Source organism: Dreissena polymorpha, chromosome 9 (assembly GCF_020536995.1).
Source record: "Dreissena polymorpha isolate Duluth1 chromosome 9, UMN_Dpol_1.0, whole genome shotgun sequence".
In the NCBI taxonomy this organism is placed as follows: domain Eukaryota; kingdom Metazoa; phylum Mollusca; class Bivalvia; order Myida; family Dreissenidae; genus Dreissena; species Dreissena polymorpha.
Genome location: NC_068363.1, coordinates 59,963,455 through 59,988,149, shown reverse-complemented (window position 1 = coordinate 59,988,149; position 24,695 = coordinate 59,963,455). Strand labels below are relative to the sequence as shown.

The 24,695-nt window shown below is 34.6% G+C and overlaps 1 protein-coding gene across 5 annotated transcripts in view; it reads right to left on the bottom strand.

Moving 5' to 3' along the window:
• Window positions 1-234: 234 nt before the first annotated feature.
• Window positions 235-24,695, bottom strand: part of LOC127844273 (RAB11-binding protein RELCH homolog) — a 68,451-nt gene continuing 43,990 nt past the window's right edge. For 4 of the 5 annotated variants that reach the window (XM_052374358.1, XM_052374361.1, XM_052374360.1 and 1 more), the window contains 6 exons: window positions 23,527-23,609; window positions 23,024-23,087; window positions 21,066-21,204; window positions 3,848-3,964; window positions 2,717-2,870; window positions 235-2,229 (listed from right to left, as the gene is read on the bottom strand). In XM_052374358.1, the coding sequence (XP_052230318.1) occupies window positions 2,106-2,229; window positions 2,717-2,870; window positions 3,848-3,964; window positions 21,066-21,204; window positions 23,024-23,087; window positions 23,527-23,609 (681 nt within the window). In that variant the 3' untranslated portion in view covers window positions 235-2,105. The remainder of the gene's footprint in view (window positions 2,230-2,716; window positions 2,871-3,847; window positions 3,965-21,065; window positions 21,205-23,023; window positions 23,088-23,526; window positions 23,610-24,695) is intronic. The other variant, XM_052374359.1, reaches the window with a different exon arrangement.

Here is a 24,695-nt window from a genome sequence, read left to right as displayed (position 1 = left end):
TTAAACAGGGTTTTTAAAAGCCATAAAAGGAAAACTGCCCGGCCCTATTGCCCATACTATTTTGTCGCAGTCTAGGGTGAAAAGTATTAAGATGCGGAAACCTTTTTTATATAGATGATGAGGTATAATTTAATATAGCTTAAAAGTTTCATCAAGAAAAGAAAGCTACATTTAAGTACGACAAACCAGATATGATGTTACAATTTGATTTATTTTCCAACAATTATGTAAATATAAAATTGACATATAAAATATCGTGGAATGCATATATAATACAAAGCAATCTTTAAAAGTCATGAATAAACTAAGTAAATATATGTCTGTGTTTAGAATAAAAGAACATGGATTTTAAATATCGTCTTATTATGAAATTCCATTTGCTCTAAACTATGTTATTAACAAAAATGCAGTTAGTTTTCGTGTTTAAAATATCTTGACTATCTAACTCTAACTTCAAAAACTTCCATAATGTCCATATTGTACCGTAATATAAACCCATAGTAAAAAATTTAAGAGTTGTGTGTGTAAAATTTATGCAGCGGGCCGAAAAGTTTCCACTGAAATTTTTCTCGTTTGGGGATTTTATGTTCCCGACTATAATACATGATTTGACGTTTAAAATATAAACATATTTTTAGATAATTATAAGCACCTCCTTTTAAACCTGGTATCTCCCTATGGGTACAAGCTGGTATATAATTTATAAGTATTAAGTATTGACTGTCATTTTTTAATATATTAGTTGATACACCCACATATTTTTGTTTAATATTATTTATCTCAACTTTTTAAAGAAGATATACTGACAGAAAATCTTGACGTAAAATGGTACACAATGCCTTTCATGACTTTTATAGTGCTCTACTCTTAAAATGTAACATTAAATGCAAATTAAAACACACTTCGAGTGTTCTTTAGTATATACGTATCAATTAAGTATTTTCTCTACATCTCGTTTCTTAAATAAATCTACTTACTACAATCTGAATTACTAAAAAATTAAAGCAAAACAGCTCATTCCAAGCATAATGCACAACGCTATGTATATAACAAAATACAACAACATAACAAACAACACAAATGTTGCATTGAATTATATAAAACAATACATGATATGTATGATATTTGCATCATTAGATGTCTAGTTTTTTTCTGTAAAGTAACACATTGGATAAACTTGTTTAGCTTTTCAAAAGCTTGAAACAATTTAAAACAAATCATACCACATTGACATATTGCACGTAATAACTATAAGCCAAATGCATTTAAACTTAGAAACTAGAGACCACATATTCTCAAACTTAAAGTTTATATTAGTTGACAAGGAAGTAAAACAGCAATTTAAATCAACAATTTGTATACATTTATTCACAGAACAATCTTAATTTAACACATGAATTTGTAAAATATTATAAGTTTAGGAAGTCATTTCCTAAAAATCAACAATACCTTTCCTTTAAACATAACAAATTCTTAATATGACAAAGAGATTCCTTTTGCATAAAAATAAAGGTACACTTTTTAAACTTTTTAGTTTCTGTTTAGCAGTTGAAGACTGGGTTTAAATTATTTTATACAGGGTTTAAAAAATACTTCAGGGTTTATTGTTCATTTTTTCAAGTAAAAAAGAAATACAGCTTTCAAAATCAAAGAGTTATCACACATTCCGTTTTGTTGGGAGTTAATGAATGCATCATGTTCGTTCAGAGCAACTATTATTGATACGGCAATAATGTGACATTGCTTTATGGAAAGTACATGTCAGAGAGTTTAGTACACATTGATTAGAGGTTTATTTTTTATCGAACACCGTAAGGGTTTTAAACAAACGGCTCTTTCAGCTTAAGCTATTTGTTTTGATTGAAGAGTACAGGCAGAAATTGATAGGTGTAAAAGGTATACCTTATCATGGCAACATTGTTAGATAATAACTGTCATAATTAACTAAATAATATTTGAACGAGAATGTTTACATATTGTTTTGGACAAACATTGTTATTTTTTCCAAGCGTTAATGAGCAACATAGTGTAGGAACACTGCATATCTATCATGAAGAAAATAAGCGGTTAACAACCTCGTCACGAAATTATATATCACTAGCGGATCATTTTTTCCTATTAAAAAGACCGGAAATGTTTGCTTTCGTTGTGGACTCCTTAATCTTGCTCATCATGCGTGCTTTCATATCCTCGGCTGTGGGGGCAAAACCTCCCGTAAAGCTCGATCTTCTGAAACAAGGCCTAGGACTGGTATAAACTGTCCACATGTACACTGCATACAACTATTCGAAATTAAAATGGTTCAAATAAGTCCTGGAGTAAAAAGTCTCCCGCTTAGACCACTCGACCATCCGTGCTCATGATATGAGCGGATGTATTGTTTACTTTTATCAGCAATTCTCGTAGTTTCCCCAAAACTAACGACAAGAACAGAGCTTTCCAAATTATTCATTCGTTTTGCTTTCCAACGCTTTATAATTTTCAGATTTTCAAATCATAAAAAGATGCATATAAAGGATATTTTAGAGCATGGTTATTGTTCAGTATTACTATTTCCTCACAAATACCATAACTAAAACGAAAATTAGCGAATCTGAAACAACATTTTTTAATTTTGTCAATTTACCAAAACGTGAAAAGGCCCCTTTAAAGATATTATTTGTATACATATTAAAGGGCTGACCAACACCCTGTATAAATTATCATGAATACACACCTATCTGCAGGCCTGGATGTCTCGATCTTTGATTCGTAACCTTTCAACATGGAGTTGATGACCTCTTCGTGCTCGGGAGCAATGCTGGCCATGTCCTGCTTCAGACACCGTAACCCTGGCAACAAGGACTCCTGCACCAGCTGGTAGTTGATGACTGACACTCTGAGTCAAGGTAAAACATATGCACATTTTTACATCATTGGACATACATAATAATTGTAGTTGTGAATGACCATGAATTAGTTAAGTGTTCTGTAAATGTGTGTGTTTTTTTTAATTAAAACCGGTTATTGTGTTAACCGACTATGAACTAAGAGATACCATTAGAGAAACAAGATGCGTTTGTGAAACACAATGTCCCCCTATATGATGTTTGACCTTGAAGGATGACCTTGACCTTGTGAAGGATGACCTTGACCTTTCACCACTCAAAATGTGCAGCTCCATGAGATACACATGCATGCCAAATATCAAGTTGCTATCTTCAATATTGCAAAATATTCATAAAATAAGCGATTTGGGCCACATATATTTGACCTCTGACCTTGAAGGATGACCTTGACCTTGACCTTTCATCACTCAAAATGTGCAGCTCCATGAGATGCACATGCATGCCAAATATCAAGTTGCTATCTTCAATATTGCAAAAGTATTTATAAAATAAGCGATTTGGGCCACATATATTTGACCTCTGACCTTGAAGGATGACCTTGACCTTGACCTTTCACCACTCAAAATGTGCAGCTCCATGAGATACACATGCATGCCAAATATCAAGTTGCTATCTTCAATATTGCAAAAGTATTCATAAAATGAGCGATTTTGGCCACATTTATTTCACCTCTGACCTTGAAGGATGACCTTGACCTTTCACCACTCAAAATGTGCAGCTTCATGAGATACATATGCATGCCAAATATGAAGTTGCTATCTTCAATATAGCAAAAGTTCTTGCAAAATGTTAAAGTTGGCGCAAACAGACCAACAGACCAACGGACCAACAGACCAACAGACAGACAGGGCAAAAACAATATGTCCCCCACTACTATAGTGGGGGACATAAAAACATTACACAAACGAAGTTGTTAATGCGAAGCACATCAACTACTGTGGATTTCAAATTAAGGATACAACAACAGGAGAGAGCACTGTATGCCTCAAACAGCTGTAGTGCCATCTCTCGTTTCTTCACTTCGTTGGTCTGGTTGTTGTTCTCGAGGGCCAAAGCTGTCAGACGCGGCAACATAACTGTGAAACGAGAACAAAAACATCAACAGACAATGCTCAATTGAGCTCAGCTACTTAATATGTTTGCAAGAAAATGTGGTCCCACTATTTCCTTCCGGTCAAAATCGTCACCTATATAGGAGTAGATGCCGAAAAACAAAAGCTTAATGGCCTGACATGAAAATGTCTATATTAATTTCAGTATCATCTTAAATAAAGCCCTTAAAATTGGTGATATTTAGTATCCCGTTAATGTTAATCAAATATTTCGCCCATTCAAACACATAAACACCGTAGAACGATTTGTAAACCGTTCTGAAGACAATGACTTTGAAATCGTCTATGCCATTTATTACAAATAACACATTAACATTAGTAAATGCTTTAATTTTAACCATCGAATTTACATTTCTACAAACACAGAGGGTAAATCACGCGACAAACAAGATGGCGACGCCCACGTATTTATCGTCGTTTTAAACCCTTTGTTACTTGTATTTATTGTTTAAATGCCGATCACTTTCAAACAATATTGGCAAGATAGTTATAAGCGTGTAAATCGTCTTAATATTCGCTCTATATCTCATATTTACTCAATTCGACTTTTCTTAAATAGCAGACTTTATTGATGCAATCGTACTTGCAGACAATAGGTTTATTCATCGATACAACTTTCTATCAGTGTTACCAATTAACGGCAGACCAAGTCTTTGGGCAGACACTTCAATCACTAGTAAAATTCTTCTTGATCTAGAAGGATTTTTAGTTTTGTATATTTCCTTTTATATGCAAATTCACTTTAATTTTTAAATAACTTAAAGTTGTATACATATTTTAGAGTAAAAAATGTAGAAAATCTGTAAATGAGGTAAAGTATATGATTAGGTAATCCCAATTTCCATATATAACCATAAAACAATCACTGACAGTCAAGAATACCAGTTAAGCAGAGCGTATATGATGAAACCAATGTTTCGTGTCGTCAAACGCCAACTAAGCGCTGGTTCACGACCAAATGGAGTTAATGGACAGTAATCACACGATGGCGAAAAGTAATTTCGACCTAAAAATGCAACGTCAGTAATCCAACAATAACTGAGAAAAAAAACAATAATAGTTCCCGCAAATACATCGATATCATTTATAATTATTATACATATATATTTTCTTATTTTTTTTTAACCAATTTTCATAATAATCTACCAAAGGTCACTCCCAAAACAAAACCCTCTTTCCCGTATAAAGTAACGATTAACTATTTGTTTGTCAGTTTTGTTGTATTTCTCGCCATCTTCAATAGCATTTCAGAAATATCACAATGGACAGGTTTCATGGTTTAATTGATGTACCAGTATTAAGTCAATATGTTATGCCAGTATAACTTCCTCACTTCGATTAGAGGTAAGGGGAGAATGACCATAGATTTACGTTCATGACCAATGTCTGGATTCGCCCGTGGAGAGGGACAATACGGTGAAAGGAGCCTATGTTGAGTTATTATTTCCACCAATTTCTGTGAACGCTGTCATGATAATTAAATAAATGTTCCTATCATAAAAGCAATGTTTCAGCGTGGACTGACGACAGACTTGGGAACTAGACAGTTTTCCAATATGTATTGCTCTCTCAACAGACTGCTAATCTAATTTGTGAAGAATAATCATTTAAATATTTGCGATAAATTTTAGCAAACTAACAAGGTTGTAGACAATTCATACAATTGCTTGTTTCTACTTTTTATTTAAAATAAAACTGAAAAATAAAAGAACAAGAGCTGTCAGAGGACAGCGCGCTCGACTATTCGAGTGCTAGACAGTATAACGTAAGCCATCAAGGATGGGGGGGTATAATGTGGGCGTGTGATCATTTAATAGATGATCTTTCAAAAATAAGAAAAAAAAAATTTTTAGGGGGTTAGGGGGGTGGGGGGAGAAAGGGGTATAATGTGGGTGTGTGAACATTTAATAGATAATCTTTCAAAAATAAGAAAAAAATGTTGTTTTTTTTTTGGGGGGTGGGGGGCGTGGGGGATGGTTTGAGTGGGGTGCATTGTGGTTTGTCAGGTAAGTGTTGTTTTGTCAAACTTTACCATAGATGTATCAATAATATGCATATTCTAAGTACAAAAGGGGCCATAATTCTGTCAAAATGCTTGAAACAGTTGTCTGCTCTTGTTTATAGGTTGGGGTCATGTTAGTAAACAAGTATGCAAAATATGAAAGCAATATGTCAAGGGACACAGAAAATATTTAGGGTAGTACGCAAACTTTAACATAGATTTATCAATAATATGCATATTCTAAGTACAAAAGGGGCCATAATTCTGTCAAAATGCTTGAAACAGTTGTCTGCTCTTGTTTATAGGTTGGGGTCATGTTAGTAAACAAGTATGCAAAATATGAAAGCAATATGTCAAGGGACACAGAAAATATTTAGGGTAGTACGCAAACTTTAACATAGATATATCAATAATATGCATATTCTAAGTATAAAAGGGGCCATAATTCTGTCAAAATGCTTGAAACAGTTGTCTGCTCTTGTTAATAGGTTGGGGTCATGATGGTTAACAAGTATGCAAAATATGAAAGCAATATGTCAAGGGACACAGGAAATATTTGGGGTAGTACGCAAACTATAACATAGATTTATCAATAATATGCATATTCTAAGTATAAAGGGGCCATAATTCTGTCAAAATGCTTGATACAGTTGTCTGCTCTTGTTTATAGGTTGGGGTCATGATGGTTAACAAGTATGCAAAATATGAAAACAATATGTCAAGGGACATTGGAAATATTTGGGGTAGTACGCAAACTTTTAACATTTGCACGGGAACGTCAACGCCGACGACGGGGTTAGCAGGATAGCTCCACTATATATATTTCATATATAATAGTCGAGCTAAAAATGTGTTTAATAAAATAATTTTAATGATAAGCGGGCAGGTCATTTTAGTTCCAATAAACAATACGACTAAAAACTAATAAAAATAACCTGCAATAATCCAATTAGTTAATAAAACACCAATCCCCTGCCAAATGTGTGTGTGGGGGGGGGGGAGGGGAGTCGTGATCATTAAATATATAATAAACAATCGAATGCATATGAGCTAATTTTGTAAAAGTCCTCCAAAACTCTGACTAGGTATCTTTTTTTGCGATTATTGACAAATTCAATTGTAAATCACACACAATTCTTAACATGCATTACGTTAATTTACTGTTAAAAACTTACCCTTTGAAAGCTCTTTTTGAATTGAATAAACATGTTTTTCATGATATGAAGTTTTCTAAAATTGATCTTCATCAATTAGACTAGGTGATTGTTTTGAAGACGGATAGTTTCGTGAAATACAAGTACATGTAAACTTTTTTGAGCTAGCAAACACACTTAGAAATACTGTAATAGCCTCATAAAATATTTTAATATTTTATCGCTTCTCCAAATCAAAGTAAACAAGAGCACCGCCTTGCGGGTGCAGACCGCTCATCTATTTTCTTTTTAAAGGTGAAGGGACTATCATTTTCAATCACAAAGGAGGGAGGGGTGGATAGAAGAGGGGTGCATTGTGTGGGGGTGTGGACATTTATTACATTATCTTCCAAAAATGCGAAAAAAAGGAAAAAAAAAATCGGGGAGGGGGGGGGGTGGGGGGGGGTGGGGGGTGGGTGGGGGGGGGATTCTTGGGTGCGATGGTTGGACGGTATTTCAAACATAAAATAATAAAAATAAATATTTGTGTTTTGTAACCGTTTCAAAAAACATAAATTGGGGGGGGGGGGTGAGGTGGGGGGGGGGGGGTATAGTGTGAGGGTGTGGTGGTAATTTGTGAGATGATCTTAAAAAAAAAAAAAAAAAAAATTTAGGGGGGGGGGATTCGGGTGGGGGGTGGGGGGAGGGGGGGGGGTGGGGGGGGTGGGGGGGGGTGTTTCTTGGGTGCGATGGTTGGACGGTATTTCAAACATAAAATAATCAAAATAAATAGTTTAGTTTTTTAACCGTAAAAAAAAAATGGGGGGGGGGGGAGGGGGGGGCACGGGCGATGGTTTGGGTGGAGTCTATTATGGTATGTCAGGTAAGAGTAGTTTTGTCAAAGTATCAATCAAATCTAATCATAAACAAAGAAGTTATGGCAATTTTAGCAAAATTTTATAATTTGACCTTGAGAGTCAAGGTCATTCAAAGGTCAAGGTAAAATTCAACTTGCCAGGTACAGTAACCTCATGATAGCATGAAAGTATTTGAAGTTTGAAAGCAATAGCCTTGATACTTAAGAAGTAAAGTGGATCGAAACACAAAATTTAACCATATATTCAAAGTTACTAAGTCAAAAAAGGGCCATAATTCCGTAAAAATGACATCCAGAGTTATGCAACTTGTCCTTTTACTGTACCCTTATGATAGTTTGCGAGTGTTCCAAGTATGAAAGCAATATCTATAATACTTTAGGGGTAAAGTGGACCAAAACACAAAACTTAACCAAACTTTCAATTTTCTAAGTATAAAGGGCCCATAATTCCGTCCAAATGCCAGTCAGAGTTACATAACTTTGCCTGCACAGTCCCCTAATGATAGTCAATAATGGTTGCAAGTATGAAAGCAATAGCTTTGATACTGTAGGAATAAAGTGGACCTAAAGACAAAACATAACCAAATTTTGAATTTTCTAAGTATAAAAAGGGCACATAATTCTGTCAAAATGCCAGTCAGAGTTACATTACTTTGCCTGCACAGGCCCATTATGATAGTTAGTAAGTGTTTCAAGTATGAAAGCAATAGCTTTGATACTTAAGGAATAAAATGGACCTAAACACAAAACTTAACCAAAATTTTCAATTTTTTAAGTATAAAAAGGGCACATAATTCTGTCAAAATGCATGCCAGAGTTATCTAACTTTGCCTGCCCAGTCCCCTCATGATAGTAAGTAAGTGTACCAAGTTTGAATGCAATAGCATTGATACTTTCTGAAAAAAGTGGACCTAAACGCAAAACTTAACCAAAATTGTCAATTTTCTAAGTATAAAAAGGGCACATAATTCAGTCAAAATGCACGCCAGAGTTATCTAACTTTGCCTGTCCAGTCCCCTCATGATAGTAAGTAAGTGTACCAAGTTTGAATGCAATAGCATTGATACTTTCTGAGAAAAGTGGACCTAAACGCAAAACTTAACCGGACGCCGACGCCGACGCCGACGCAGACGCCGACGCCGACGCGGACGCCAAGGTGATGACAATAGCTCATAATTTTTTTTCAAAAAATAGATGAGCTAACAATAAATGACAACCAAACCAAATGACATAGGAACACACATTTGAGTAACAACATTATAGTGTTATATGGAAATGAGTTGTTGGATGCGACAATTGCCTGGGCCTAACAATCCACTGAGAACGATTTATCCAATTGATGAGAAGTTTCATCAAGTTACGCGTATACAAAGCAGATTCTGTGGTCATAAGATCATTGTTCAGAACATTGGCAGGTATAAAGGCTGGTCTTTCTGTTGTCAAGGAAACATACAGTGTATGAAAGGGGCATTGCTGGAATTAATAATCCACAACTCGGTAACAGCAGACAGGTGCTTTTGCTATTGCACTAACGGCTAACGGGATAGTGTTTACGTAGGCATGATTGTTCATGGAAACGGAATCATAAGTATAGAAAATATACAAGGTATTTATGACATACAAATAATGGACTTTTTTTGGAAATGAAAAAACACTTTTGCAAAAGTAGCATGATATTTTATTTTAAAGTTGTTTCATATAAATGTGTTTTATGATCAAAACGGAGTCTCGAAAAAATACATATTCTGGTTAACATATTACAAACAATTCATAAAAATCTCATCAAAATATACACGTTCTTTCGAAAAGAACGTTTCGCAGACTAAAGATATTTTGATCATATACAAACAGCATGGCTTTTTTTCAGAACAATAATTAATCATTGTTATTTATTCGATAGCAATAAAAGTCTTGTAAGCGATTTTAGTAAGAAAATATTATCCGAATAAATATTGCAACAACTTTCTATTTAAAATCAAATAAATGCTTACAATTGTATATTTAATGTATGACCGCTCTATTTAATTTTTAAATATGCATCTTCCCAGTATCTATCCAAAATTTCGTCAAATATAGGTACCGAGTTTTCCAGAGAAGGAACTTTGCGTTTAAAATAATCTGCAAGCATTAAAGTAGCTATTGTGTGTGTTTGTGTACATGCATGTGTGTTTTATATTTTGTGATCTCTATTTTTGGATTTTAACATCAGAGAATCAGAAACCAAAGATTTATACACGAATTATGACACACAATTCAACCTACAACCATTACCAGTGGAGAAATGTATGCACTATTTCTACAGTATTGTGTTCCCTTATTTTCTCATATTCGGAACAGTTGGCAACTGTCTAAACATCGTCTTAATGCGAAGGTACAGTGACAGTATTTGTTCCACGTGTGGATACATGCCGTTCGTCTGCTTCATGGATTTGATCAAACTATATGTTGAATGCGGGAACGATTGGCTTAAGAAATTGTACAATGACGAGTACAACCTCGGCGAACAGATACTGGTCATGTCGAACTTAATCTGCAAAGTGTATAGTTTTGTGTATTACCTCATAGTACAAGAGAAGGAGTGGATTATGGTGACTGTTGCTATTGAGACTGCAATCGCTAGCAAACAGCCAACTATTATATACAAAATGTGCACGCGCGAAAGAGGCAATGCAATTATGTTATTTATTTCGGTAATGCTGATAAGCCTGAATCTACATTTTTCTGGACAAACGGGCTTGTCAAACCTGGTGAAGATCCTTCTATCAATGTATACCTATGTACGTATGTTAACGAGCTGTCGGACAAATTCAGAGACATTATATCGCCCCTAATAGTGTGATAGTGTGTTTCATCGTTCAGTTGTCATCGCTTTGTAAGATTGCTGACATTTCCTTACGATTTGTGAATTATAAGCAATTATCGATCTACCGTATGAAACGTATATTGTTGTGAAACATATTTTATCAATTATTACTTACATTTTTATAAGTCATACATGTATGATATTTTACGTTTTCTGCGAAAGGTTTCGCACGGACGTCAAGTTTATTTTTAAATCTTTAAGACCAACATGTATCCGGAGAGCAACCGCCTTGGTTTCTTCAAAAACAAGATCTGGTCGGTTAGCAAACAATGAAAGAGGCGAAACATACCACCAAGAGACGTGTCTTAACACAGACGAAACCGACGGACTATCACAGCTAGTTTAAATAATCAATTTTAAAAAAATATATTTTACCTTAATTCACTTTGAAGAAGAATGCCAGACGTTCAGGTTTTCTTCTATTGCATCGTTCTTTGTTAAGTAGCATTTGCAAGATGAATGTTAATTATTGTTTATCTGTAGGGTTATTTTGAATTGTCTATTGATATAGTTTGTGTATTGACTCTTAAAATTGCTTAACAGTACATTAACTAAAAGAGAGCAGCGTTTATTTATTTATGTATTGTGTGCGATTAAGCGACAAATATATTTTCTTAAAACCTTAATTAAACACACTAAAATCGGTATATTATATAGTTTCTGATTATCGGTTTTGATTTATGACTTTTGATTGATAAAATACTTTATATTATTAAAGTGACACTTAATTATTTTTGCTTTAAATTACTCCTTAACATTACTTCACAATTATAAAAACATAAATTGTTTCAAATAACCATATATTCGTCTGACAGTGCCACCTGTGGTTTATAACCCCATATTATTAGTTAGTAATTGCATAAACATTATCTGATCATAATGACATAATCGTAAAAAATGTCTCATTCACAAACCAATTAGATATCAATTTATTGTGAATATCCAATATTCTTTTGTCAACACTTTCTATATGCTCTTATATGATAATACTATATTTTGCCAACCAGTGGGCGAAGTCTTTACATTGAAGGTTTGCCAGACGTCACTCGTCAACTTGGTTTAGAAGCCCACTGTTTGTCAACTTACCTGATGTTCTGACCAAGTTGCATGACCATTGGGCAAACAATGTGACTACTCGAGAACCAACAAGGTTTCACTGTAGCCATAATCCCCGCCACCTTGCGCACATGTTTTTAAACAAACCATAGCGTATTGAAAACTCATCAGATATATTTTGCGGACAAATGTCATCAGTAACTTTTGACCATCATGAATAAAGATGACCTCTAAAGTTCTTACATGGTATTACTAATATATATAAAAAAGCCCCGCCATCCTCGTGGTCATGTTTATTTCAATTGGAGCAGAATCATTTTCCAACTATGCTGGGAAATCACTGGGAGAAGTGGTAGCTTATTTCATGATGATAATGCAAACAATGTTACTTCTAGATTGACCGAGCTTTTTCTTTTAATTAACATTGTTAGCTAGATTTTGACCCACGTGACTTAGTTCCGAACTCGTGCGAGATATATTTGGGACAAATATTCTGACGAAGTTTCATGAAGATTATGAGATAAATGTTGTCTCAAAAGGTTACTTTTGACGATGCACGACGGACGGACGACAGACGACAGAAAACAGGAGATCACACAAGCCATGAACATATTGTGCTCAGGTGAGCAAAAAGAAGTGACATTTTATTTGATCTGGTTTTGTTTCCATTATTGTCTTAAATATGATAATGTCACCTGAGTCGTATAACAGGAATTTGTTAATGTTACTACAATTAGTGTTGCATGAACTTTTCACACTTGCAATCACTTAAAGATTACATTCTAAATTCTGAAAAGGAAGATTACATTTATCAGAATCGGGATCACTCGTCTAGTCGGCATTCGTAAAATGATTACTGGTCATACCAATCCCCAAATGTAAGCCAAATCTAGTTTATTGTTCTTGGTTTATACGAGGAAAGATGCTGTCACATTAAATGATGATGACATATATTTTGGTTTATGGCAAACCATTCTTACACGGAAACGTGTACCATATTGTTTATATACAAACCAATAAATGCTCCCAATAGAGACCAGTGATACAAATTTGTGTTTGCTTTTAATTTATGAAGAAAACATGATAACAATCCATATGAAAATGGTTATACTAAGATATCGATGGTATACGGAGATAATTAGTACTTTATTTATGCAATTTTTTAATGAATGTAGTACTAGTAAGCAATCACATTTACGAATGAAGTTTAATTGAGAGATCATTGTGGTACCACTTCTTTTAAACTTGCATTCAATTTCATATTCAAATTGTTTCTATTTTGAAAAGTGTTTACTAAGATCATACATACTTGTTTAAATAGTAAGTTTTGGTTTTGTGTCATGTCGCATTTAAAAACAAAACATATTTTAGTGCTTATCTAGTTATATATTTGGTGAGTAAATAAAAATACTCGTAAGATTTTGGGCATAGTCGGAAAAGAAATAAATATGTTAAGTCACTTACAGCACACTGCTTTCTAAAACTTTGCAACTAAAATTGCTCTAATAAAGGCCAACAAACATTCAGAAAGGGAACTAGAGTCCAAGTCTACCATTCAATGTCATAGAAAGTCTATATAAGCTGAAGTGATAGAGCAAATTATAGCTTTTTTAGGGAACAAAAGTGGTGCTCCGATTAAGCTGTTAAATATCTAAGTCTGGCAACATCTTCGCAAGTATATAACATGAAGAGGATCGGACTGCATAAAGGCGTCTTGCAAACAAAATGCATTTATTGTGACTTATCCTCAAATGGTCGTTCTTCTGCTTATCTTCACATATAAGTGTTGGAGCTGATGGACACAAAATGTTATCGTGGTAAATCCAAAGTGGTATACTGGTCATCATTATGTGTGCAGATAAAACTTCGTTTAGTGTAAACAAGGTAGCATAATTGTAGCATTATAATCAGTTTATAAAGGGTATATTCCAAGTTTCCAACTACATTATCAACAAACTAAACCCAAGCTGTGCAAGATGATTAACGCGACTTTTTCACAGATAGTCAAAATGACACACATTCAAAGTAAAATTTAACTCAACATCAGTCAGTAAAATAACAATTATGAAGTAGACACATATTTAAAATACTTGTTTTATTTTCGAGTAATCATAATAAGAAATTTATGAGATTATATGCTTTATAAACGTGAAAGGATTAATCAGTTTGAGTATTTCTGTAATGCTTCGTTATATTTTGTGACAATGCGATGATTGCTTATATAAAGTATATAATGCATGAGTTAACATAAAAGCCTTGAAGGCCGAGTGATTAAGCAAAAGGTTTGTAGATTGGGCCAAGGTGGGGATAAACAAATTATTTTTGTCTGTCTAAAATTCTCGTCTTGTTAACTGGCGCTCTTATGTTCAAATTTTTAAATTTATTCATTTATAACATATTTATTGACGAACTTTGAAAATGGCTTAAATCCGTTTACTGTGCCAATCAAGTTTTCAATTACAGTGTCTATAAAATGAGTTTTAACAAAATAAGATTCATGCCTTTAAATTAAATTATTATGTTTAAAATCCATATTTCTGCACTGACAATGTAAAGTATTTAATAATTCCAAGAAAAAGTAAACAGACTGTGCGCAAATATACTCGTGTGTGTGTTTTTCTTTATGAAACAAAACTTAAGTGAATTTACAACTAACTGTCTTCCTGGATTAAGGTGAATTCAAAACCTATAGACAAATGTTTTTTGCTGATTTCATTTAAGACGCCAAGATCCTTAATATAGACAGAGACGTAGATAACACGTTTCTACGTCTATGATATGGATCGGTAACAATTTTAGAGATACCACATACCCTATTCGCTAGGGCGGTATTTCTTGTTCAATTTGAGGCAAGCATAATTTAATTTAAAACAGCCATTACAGTCAAAAGTAAAGTTAAATAAATAATGTTCAGACTTGTAGGGCCTACGAGTTTACTTTTAGATGTTAATCTTCCATTGACACAACTGAGCAGTCATCTTTCTATTCAATTGAACATTGGATTGCGCCAAATAATTGCCAACAATTCTTGCTGTCAGCATTTCATATCAATGATTTTTCATCCCTAGTCTTCGCAAATATGGCAAAACTCAATCACATTGAGTCTCTCTATATATAAGTAATTTATAACAATATGCTAACGCAATTGGTCTCTATGGTAATAAAGTTTGCTCAGACAATTGGGAAACAGAAAGTGCTTTGACACACATTATCTAGGACATTCGAATGCCAAAACACAAATCAGGAATATTTCTCGAAATTATATTATTATTTTCCTTTTTCCATTTGACGGTCAATATAAACAATATGAGATTTGAGTTTAATCATACATTCTTGGGAAAGTGTATCTGATATCGATTCAAACAAAGACCAAGATCTGCCTGTGGAAACCATAAGACATACATGCTTGTAATCTTTGTTGAATACACAATCAAATAAAACTAGACCGATATGAACTAACACCGGTATTGGTGTCCATATACACCAAGAAACTGTTCGGGTAACATAGAGGATAGAATTTCCACCCATAAAAATACTATACATTGGGGATTATCTTGTTTCTAAATAAAAATCAAATATAGACTGAGACCTTACAGAATACAAGTGCACTCAAAGGGAAGTCAAAATGAAGAGAAAAATACAATATAGCTGAAATCAAAATGTTTAATGAAGTTAAAATTAAAAGTGAGAAGAAATCATAAAGAAACAGAAACTGTGCATAAAAATTGTTGTTGTTTTTTTCATTAAATTTTTCATCGAATAAAATAAAATTTTAGAAAAGAAATTTTTTGTATTATTGCTATAAGAAAGTACGAAAATAACACACAACATAGTTTGGCCAAATCTCTTTATTATGCCCACTGCCAACATAACAGTCCAAGGGCCTTTGGCACAAAGGTCATTATGCTGTTAGGGCCATATTATAGACATCCAGTCAAGCTTTGCCGTGTGTTATCGGGTATTTAGCATATCTTCCTTATTTGTTCATTTGCTTTAACTTATTACCGAATCAAATTTCCGTTCTTGTATGTTCATTCAATTGCTTACGCAATTTATGACGTATCTCGTGTGACATAATTTATATTACACAACTCACCGGTTTAAGCTAGAACCTCTAGATTTAGGGTCAAAATTTTAGAGCTGGTGTTCTATTTAACAGTTAAATATTATTTGAAACATCGAAAGAATACAAAACGTATTTTGGCATGTGCGTGTGTGGTTCATAATTGGAAACTTCCATAGAAATTTAAAATATAGCTTCAACAACCAGGCATTCGATTTCATTAATCGTGTTTTTGGTCGAATGATTGACATTCAATACAAACGGGGTTTAAAACAAGCAAATTCGTTCAATTGATATCCCCCGCCAATATGCTTCTGGACACAAAAGTGTTATATTTGACACTAAAAAAAATCATTTTTTCAAGATACAAAGGGCCATAACTCCATTATTAACAGATGGTGTACAATGTCATTTGGCGTGCATCATCCTCTTATCCATATATATACTCATACCAAGTTTCAATGAAATCCGACAAAGTACTTCCAAGATATGGCTCCGGACACAAAAGTGCCGGACGGACGGAAAGACGGACGGAAAGATGGACGGATGGACGGACAACGCCAATACAATATCCCTCCGCCTATGGCGATGATAATAAATTTTGATAATGGGATGGAAGAACAGAAAATGGAAGTGCATATCGTTGTAATTGTATTCTTATAAGTAGTGGATTAAAGTTGTCATTGACGTTAGCATGTCATTTCTTAATATTGTTTTGGATGACTATTATTAAAATTAAAATAGCGTCATCAATCTAATATACAGCACAATTTCAGTTGTAACCAATATTTTAATTATTTGAATTATGTACTACATATAATTATCATTATTTTCGATTATTTCGTTGATATCTGGCTTAAATGTATTTATCACCGTTGGGTCATAATCAAAGTTGGTGTCATTTTGTTCAAGCAAAGGCGAGCGATTTGATTATGTTACTATTAATTTTAATGATATTTTATATAAGGAGTATAAACCTTTTAAATTGTTAAATGGTTATTTAATGAGATTGAGAACAAAAATTCTATAAAATGTTTTATTCATTCATACATCGCATTCATAGCGGGTATGCACGATTTTGTCAAATATTTATGAATTTATATAAAATGTGTGAAAAAAACTTATTATACATATATTTCAATATAAATTAAAATAAAAGTTAAGAAGAACATGTGTCGAAAAATGCGAAATAAGCCAGATATTTAATTCTGAAATCGAAAATGTATGTAAAGTCGAATTCGCCAGCATATATATCATGCATGTACGATGTGAATCTAAATTTAGTTTAAGTGATCATTTTAATTACCTGCAACGATATCTATTCATACTACACACGAACACTAACTCCGATCCTAATATAAAAAATAATGCTTCGGTTATTGTAGGAAAATATGTACGAAATATCTTCGTCACAATCGTCTCGGGGCGCTAATTTGTCGTTGCTGCATTTTAAAGTGATATTATGCGCATCTAACAGTATATGCTATGTTAATAGGTTTCTATCGCAACCGTTGTTTATTTTTAGTGTTTTCACTTCATATACACTTATATTTGTGAATTCAGCATCAACAACTAAAACAATATCCCTGAAAGAGAAACAAATGTATTTGAATAACAACCGTTCTTTCGTTTTGACAACTGACGACAGAAATTATTCGATGTACGATGTGAATCTAAATTTAGTTTTAGTGCAGATTCGTACATACGACACAAAGACACAATTTTGTTTTACGGATCATTTCGGCTTAGAGGACTGTGGCAGTCATGTACAATATCGAATATTATATTTATTTTTTTATAAACAACTGGTAGCAAGATGAGATGTAGATAATTGGTCAGTTACCACATTTTAACTAACTCTTTTGACCTGTTAATTTATTTCAGCTCAATTCAACAGTGAACAAGAGCACCGCCTTGCGGGTGCAGACCGCTCATCTATTTTCTTTTTAAAGGTGAAGGGACTCTCATTTTCAATCACAAAGGAGGGAGGAGTGGAGTGAAGAAGGGTGTATAGTGTGGGGTTGTGGACATTTATTACATTATCTTCCAAAAAAGCGAAAAAAAAAAAAAAAAATCGGGGGGGGGGGGGGGGGGTTTTGGGTGCGATGGTTGGACGGTATTTCAAACATAACCGTTTTAAAAAAAAAATGGGGGGGGGGTTTATAGTGTGAGGGTGTGGTGATAATTTGTGAGATGATCTTAAAAAAAAAAAAAAAAAAAAAAAAAAATCAAAAAAAAAAAATTGGGGGGGGGGGTGGGGGGGGAGTGGGGGGGGGGTATAGTGTGAGGGTGTGGTGGTCATTTGTGAGATGATCTTAAAAAAAAAAAAAAAAAAAAAAAATAGGGGGGGGGAGGGGGAGGGGGGGAGGGCACGGGGGATGGTTTGGGTGAAGTCTATTGTGGTATGTCAGGTAAGAGTAGTTTCATCAAAGTATCAATCAAATCTAATCATAAATAAAGAAGTTATGGCAATTTTAGCAAAATTTAATAATTTGACCTTGAGAGTCAAGGTCATTCAAAGGTCAAAGTAAAATTCAAGTTGCCAGGTACAGTAACCTCATGATAGCATGTAAGTATTTGAAGTTTGAAAGCAATAGCCTTGATACTTCGAGTGGATCGAAACACAAAATTTAACCATATATTAAAAGTTACTAAGTCAAAAAAGGGCCATAATTCCATAACAATGACAACCAGAGTTATGCAACTTGTCCTTTTACTGTACCCTTATGATAGTTTGTGAGTGTTCCAAGTATGAAAGCAATATCTATGATACTTTAGGGGTAAAGTGGACCAAAACATAAATCTTAACCAAATTTTAAATTTTCTAAGTATAAAGGGCCCATAATTCCGTCCAAATGCCAGTCAGAGCTACATAACTTTGCCTGCACCGTCCCCTTATGATAGTTCATAAATCTTGCAAGTATGAAAGCAATAGCTTTGATACTGTAGGAATAAAGTGGACCTAAACACAAAACTTAATCAAATTTTCAATTTTCTAAGTATAAAAAGGGCACATAATTCTGTCAAAATGCCAGTCAGAGTTACATTACTTTGCCTGCACAGTCCCCTTATGATAGTTAGTAAGTGTTGCAAGTATGAAAGCAATAGCTTTGATGCTTAAGGAATAAAATGGACCTAAACACAAAACTTAACCAAAATTGTCAATTTTCTAAGTATAAAAAGGGCACATAATTCTGTCAAAATGCATGCCAGAGTTATCTAACTTTGCCTGCCCAGTCCCCTCATGATAGTAAGTAAGTGTACCAAGTTTGAATGCAATAGCATTGATACTCACTGAGAAAAGTGGAACTAAACGCAAAACTTAACCAAAATTTTCAATTTTTTAAGTATAAAAAGGGCACATAATTGTGTCAAAATGCACGCCAGAGTTATCTAACTTTGCCTGCCCAGTCCCCTCATGATAGTAAGTAAGTGTACCAAGTTTGAATGCAATAGCATTGATACTTTCTGAGAAAAGTGGACCTAAACGCAAAACTTAACCGGACGCCGACGCCAACGCCAACGCCAACGCCAACGCCGACGCCGACGCCAAGGTGATGACAATAGCTCATAATTTTTTTTCAAAAAATAGATGAGCTAAAAATGCGCATACTGTCACTTAAAGAAATTCATCATCAATGTATAATTTTCTTGCCTATTGTGTGTTATTGTAACATATTTTTATCAATATTTTACAATAATTCAACACATATAAAAATCGTGCACACCCGCTTTAATGATTAATGTGGTAAACAGAATTGCACAATAACGAAATAAAATGGCATAGTGGATATAGTGTCTTTCTAGTGACCAGGAGGTCACGGGTTCGATCCCCACTGTGGAAAAGTTCTTTGGACCTCCTCCATAGACACCAAATACTGATTTAGGTCCCAGGAAACATTGAAAACAGGCAGTAAGTACGTAAAATGCAATCAAGCTAAAGTATGTTTAAACTTTTTAGCTATATCGTACATTCTATATTTTGTTCAGGTCCAAATCTGTACATTCCATAAACAAGTCGGGACATATGACTTCAAAGCGAGACTTTTCCGCCGGGACACCTAAAACGTTCTTTTATTTCACATTACTTTAATCAGTAGTCAGTATAGAACCAACGAAACCACTTAATGTCTTCCAAATATTGACGATAAGTATGTTTAAGAATTTCCTGAACACAAACATTCTCCATTTTCATAAAGGTGCATCACGCGACTTACATCATAAAGTGTATAACTCTCTTTGATATACATTCGCGAAAGAGCACACCGCCGACGGCATACATTCGCGAAAGAGCACACCGCATTACGCGTCACGTCGAAGACATACTGTGCCGTCGAAGACAGACAGTTGGACTCGACCGCGAACAACAGGTAGGTTATAAATTCGGTCGGTATAATTTTATCACGCAAGTGAGGCCAAAATCATTGCTACGAACGTATTGTCCATTGACTGAGAACGCCACCAGGTAATTTTGGACTCGTTTTTAAAGAAATGTGAACGCGTTAAAAGTGACAGTTTCAGAAATATCATTGAAAATGACTGATTTTTGTTCAAAATATCTCAAGTTTGAAATAAATGACTGGATTTCGTTTTATATACATACGCTTTTATCCCTTGGGGATACGCAAGCCAAATATCCGCCCTTTGAGTTGAGTTCTTTCATGAACATGTTACAGGCGTCCAAACTGACCCCGTCGAAAAAAAAGATGCCGTAGTAGGCAGATATGTACTTTAAATGATGTCGATTATAGCAGAAACGCTGTAGAAGATGCTAGCGAAGATGACAGATGTCATCTATTTTATTTATTTCTCTCTTCTTGTTGTACTTATATACACGATTAAGAAGCGAAATTGTACTTTGTAAAATATTCTCAAGATGAGAAGGTTATGTATGTTGTAGGTGTATGAATATCTGTTCAATAACCCATACATATAATCAAGCACGCTCACTGGTTTGGCCACAGTGACTCCTATATAGCCCCCACTAAAAATGGTAATGGGGGTATAATAATAAATACATGTACATTATAGATACTCAAATTACATCATGTATACATATATAGATACTTACATTCATCTCTGAATTTCTGTTCAGCGTTTGGCCCGACACGTGTGAAGGTGGCGACAAGTTCAAGGTGGAGAGCATGCTCCTCTCTATAGGCCGGATCATCAAGGAACGACTGTAGCTGCATGTAAACCTTCTCCAGGATCTGCCATGGAGCGGCGGTATATCAGGTCACTTCTTTGTGGCAATTTAGTTAATAATCAGTCCACTTTTTGTTACAATTGATCTATTATCATGTTACAACCTAGTGGTTCTTTGTGGAATTTTCTTTTTTTGTTAGGTCATTTCTTTGTGGTAAATTTTAGTCAATTATCAGGTCAATATGTTTAGGCAATTTAGTATATTATCAAGTCTACTCTTCGTTGCAATTTAGTATATTGTCAGGTCTGCTTTTTGTTGCAATTTAGTATATTGTCAGGTCTGCTTTTTGTTGCAATTTAGTATATTGTCAGGTCAGCTCTTTGTGGCAATGTACTCTATTGTCAGGTTGGCTCTTTGTGGCAATGAAGTCTATTGTCACTTCAGCTTTTCGTGGCTACGTAGTCTATTGTCAGGTCAGCTTTTTGTGGCAATGTAGTCTATTGTCAGGTCAGCTCTGTGTGACAATGTAGTCTATTGTCAGTTCAGCTATTTGCGGCAATGTAGTCTATTGTCAGGTCAGCTTTTTGTAGCTATGTAGTCTATTGTCAGGTCATCTCTGTGTGGCAATGTAGTCTATTGTCAGGTCAGCTCTGTGTGGCAATTTTGTCTAATGTCAGGTCAGCTCTGTGTGACAATTTAGTCTATTGTCAGGTCAGCTCTGTGTGCCAATGTAGTCAATTGTCAGGTCAGCTCTGTGTGGCATTGTAGTCTATTGTCAGGTCAGCTCTGTGAGGCAATGCAGTCTATTGCGAGGTCAGCTCTGTGTGGCAATGTAGTCAATTGTCAGGTCAGCTCTGTGTGGCAATGTAGTAAATAGTCAGGTCAGCTCTGTGTGGCAATGTAGTCTATTGTCAGGTCAGCTCTGTGTGGCAATGTAGTCTATTGTCAGGTCAGCTCTTTGCGACAATGAAGTCTATTGTCAGGTCGGCTCTGTGTGGCAATGTAGTCAATTGTCAGGTCAGCTCTTTCTGGCATTTAATATATTGTCAGTCCTCCTATGTGTGCCCTTTTCGTATATTGTCTCTTTTGCTCTTTATGAAAATTTACTCTATTTTCAGGTCAGGTATTTTGGGAAATTGATTCTATAATCAGGTCAATCCTTTGTGGGAATTTCATTTATTATCATGGCCACTTTTTATGAAAATTAAATCAATAATAAGGTCACATCTGTGTGGCAATTAGATATATTATCAGTTAACTTTTTGTAACAATTTAGTCTTTAAGAGGTCACATCTTTGTGGAAAGTTCAATTATTATCAGGTCAGGTTGTGTGCCTATTTATTCCATTATAAGGTCACATTGTTGTGCCAATTAAGTCCGTTATCAAATCAAATCACTTCTTGTGGCATTATATTATTGGGGACCATAGACACAAAGCTTTGTAATGAAAATTTCAGTTATTTTGTATTCTAGAATTCCTTAAAAGTGTTGCTAGTTTAATTCAAGTGAGTCATACCTTTAATGGCTTGACCCTGGAAACAGTATTTATATTTTTTTCCATATTTCAAGAATAAACAGAGATAAAAAATAAACAGAGATCAGCTAACCATCTAAACCTTAAGCTGATTTAGCAAGTTTACAAGTAGTAAGTGCACATTTTTTATGACAGAAACTGACACCACAATGCCCAGCTTAATCAGAGTTGGGGGGAGAATGTTCATAGACATGATTTTATGAACAATCCCACACAAGTTATATGGCTGGGCCAGGGATAAATTATGCGACCCTTGGATTTCTAGTCCAGCAACAGTGCTAGATGGCATGGTTAAAATTGTCATGATATGTTTTTGAAAGATTATTGTGAAGAGTTTAAAAAAGCTTACATCTCTGGTAGTGACAGTTTCAATAATTGTGCCCAAGGCTGGAATAGTAGCAACACGAACAGATCTGAAAAATATAATTGACCAAAAAGGTTTAATATTGTCATATATTACATGTCACAGCTGAAATAGCATATTGCAAATTACTAGTTAAGGAATCATAAGAAACTATGCAGGTTTAATGTGTTGCCTGATGCACACTTAGAATTCTTAGAAGCCATCTCTCTAAATAACTGTGATGGAGGGAAAACGGTTCTTATTTACAGTATTGCTCATTTAAGAGAGTGAAGTCTTCAAGGGCTAATCAGGGAAGACACTTTCCGATTATATGGTATGTTGTGTTAAAAAGAAGTTAAATTCTTTTCTTCGCAAAATTCCAGTTTAGTTGGAATGTGTAGTCCTTGAAGAGCATGTGCGAACTGCACAGGCTTATATGGGATGACACAACGCACATGATACATGAAGCCCCGTTTTCCCAAAACAAGTTTCAATTGGTCCACACTTACATATCTGGGTCACTGCCTAGGGTAACCAGGGCCGGAACACATCGGGTAGAGGCAAGAGATTCGTTCACGCTATGCATGACTATCTGCAGAAACACATATGCGGCTCAAATTATGATTGATGCAAATAATGTGACCAGGATCTGTATGCCAATGATAGCTCCTAGAGACATCCCCAAGTATTTTTTGTAAATACACTTCATTTACCAATCCATTATACATTTACAGACAAATATCGCTAGAATAATCAGAAAATTCAGTACAAGAAGTCATGTCACAATACTGCTTTGCCAAAGTATAAACATATGATACAACAAGAACTTGTAATCATGAAGGTAAATTAGTATTACCAACATACTACACCACTTCCCATGAACATAAATGTGTTATAAATGTGCTTTGGTATAACTTCAAAGGCTACTTTGCAGCTACTTTCCAGCTGAACCATGACTTTTGTCATTTTTTATATTTTTTAAATTTGTAGAAACCTCTGAAAACAAGCAAATTCGTTGAATTGATATCTCCCGCCAAATAAATTGTGTTTATGAATGGGTGTAGAACTTTAGTATGGTAGAATCCTTACCAAATAAGGCATATGTAATCAAAATGTGTGATTTTGATCTTTGTGTGTGTGATTCTTACCATGACCCTAGCAACCTGAATCTTATATTTGACAATCAGCTAGATAATGAAGAACTATTGTGGAAAGTCATTACAGAATACATTTGTGCATAGTAAAGGAATAACTAAATAATGAATAATTCATCGAATTTTTTACCTCAATGTGTGACCTTAACATAAGCCCCTAGGATTATGGATGTTGAATGTGAAGCACCCCCAGATGATTGAGAAAATCTATGGCAAGTTTCATGGCTCTGGCTTTTTCAAGATACAAAGGGCCATAACTCTGTTATTAACAGATGGTGTACAATGCCATTTGATGTGCATCATTCTCTTATCAATATATATACTCATGCCAAGTTTGATTGAAATCCGCCAAACCACTTCCAAGATATGGCAGCGAACACAAAAGTGCTATATTAAAAAGAATTTTTTCAAGATACGAAGGGCCATAACTCCTTTATTAACAGATGGTGTACAATGACATTTGGCGTGCATCATCCTCTTATCTATATATACTTCAATGAAATCCGCCAAAGCACTTCCAAGAT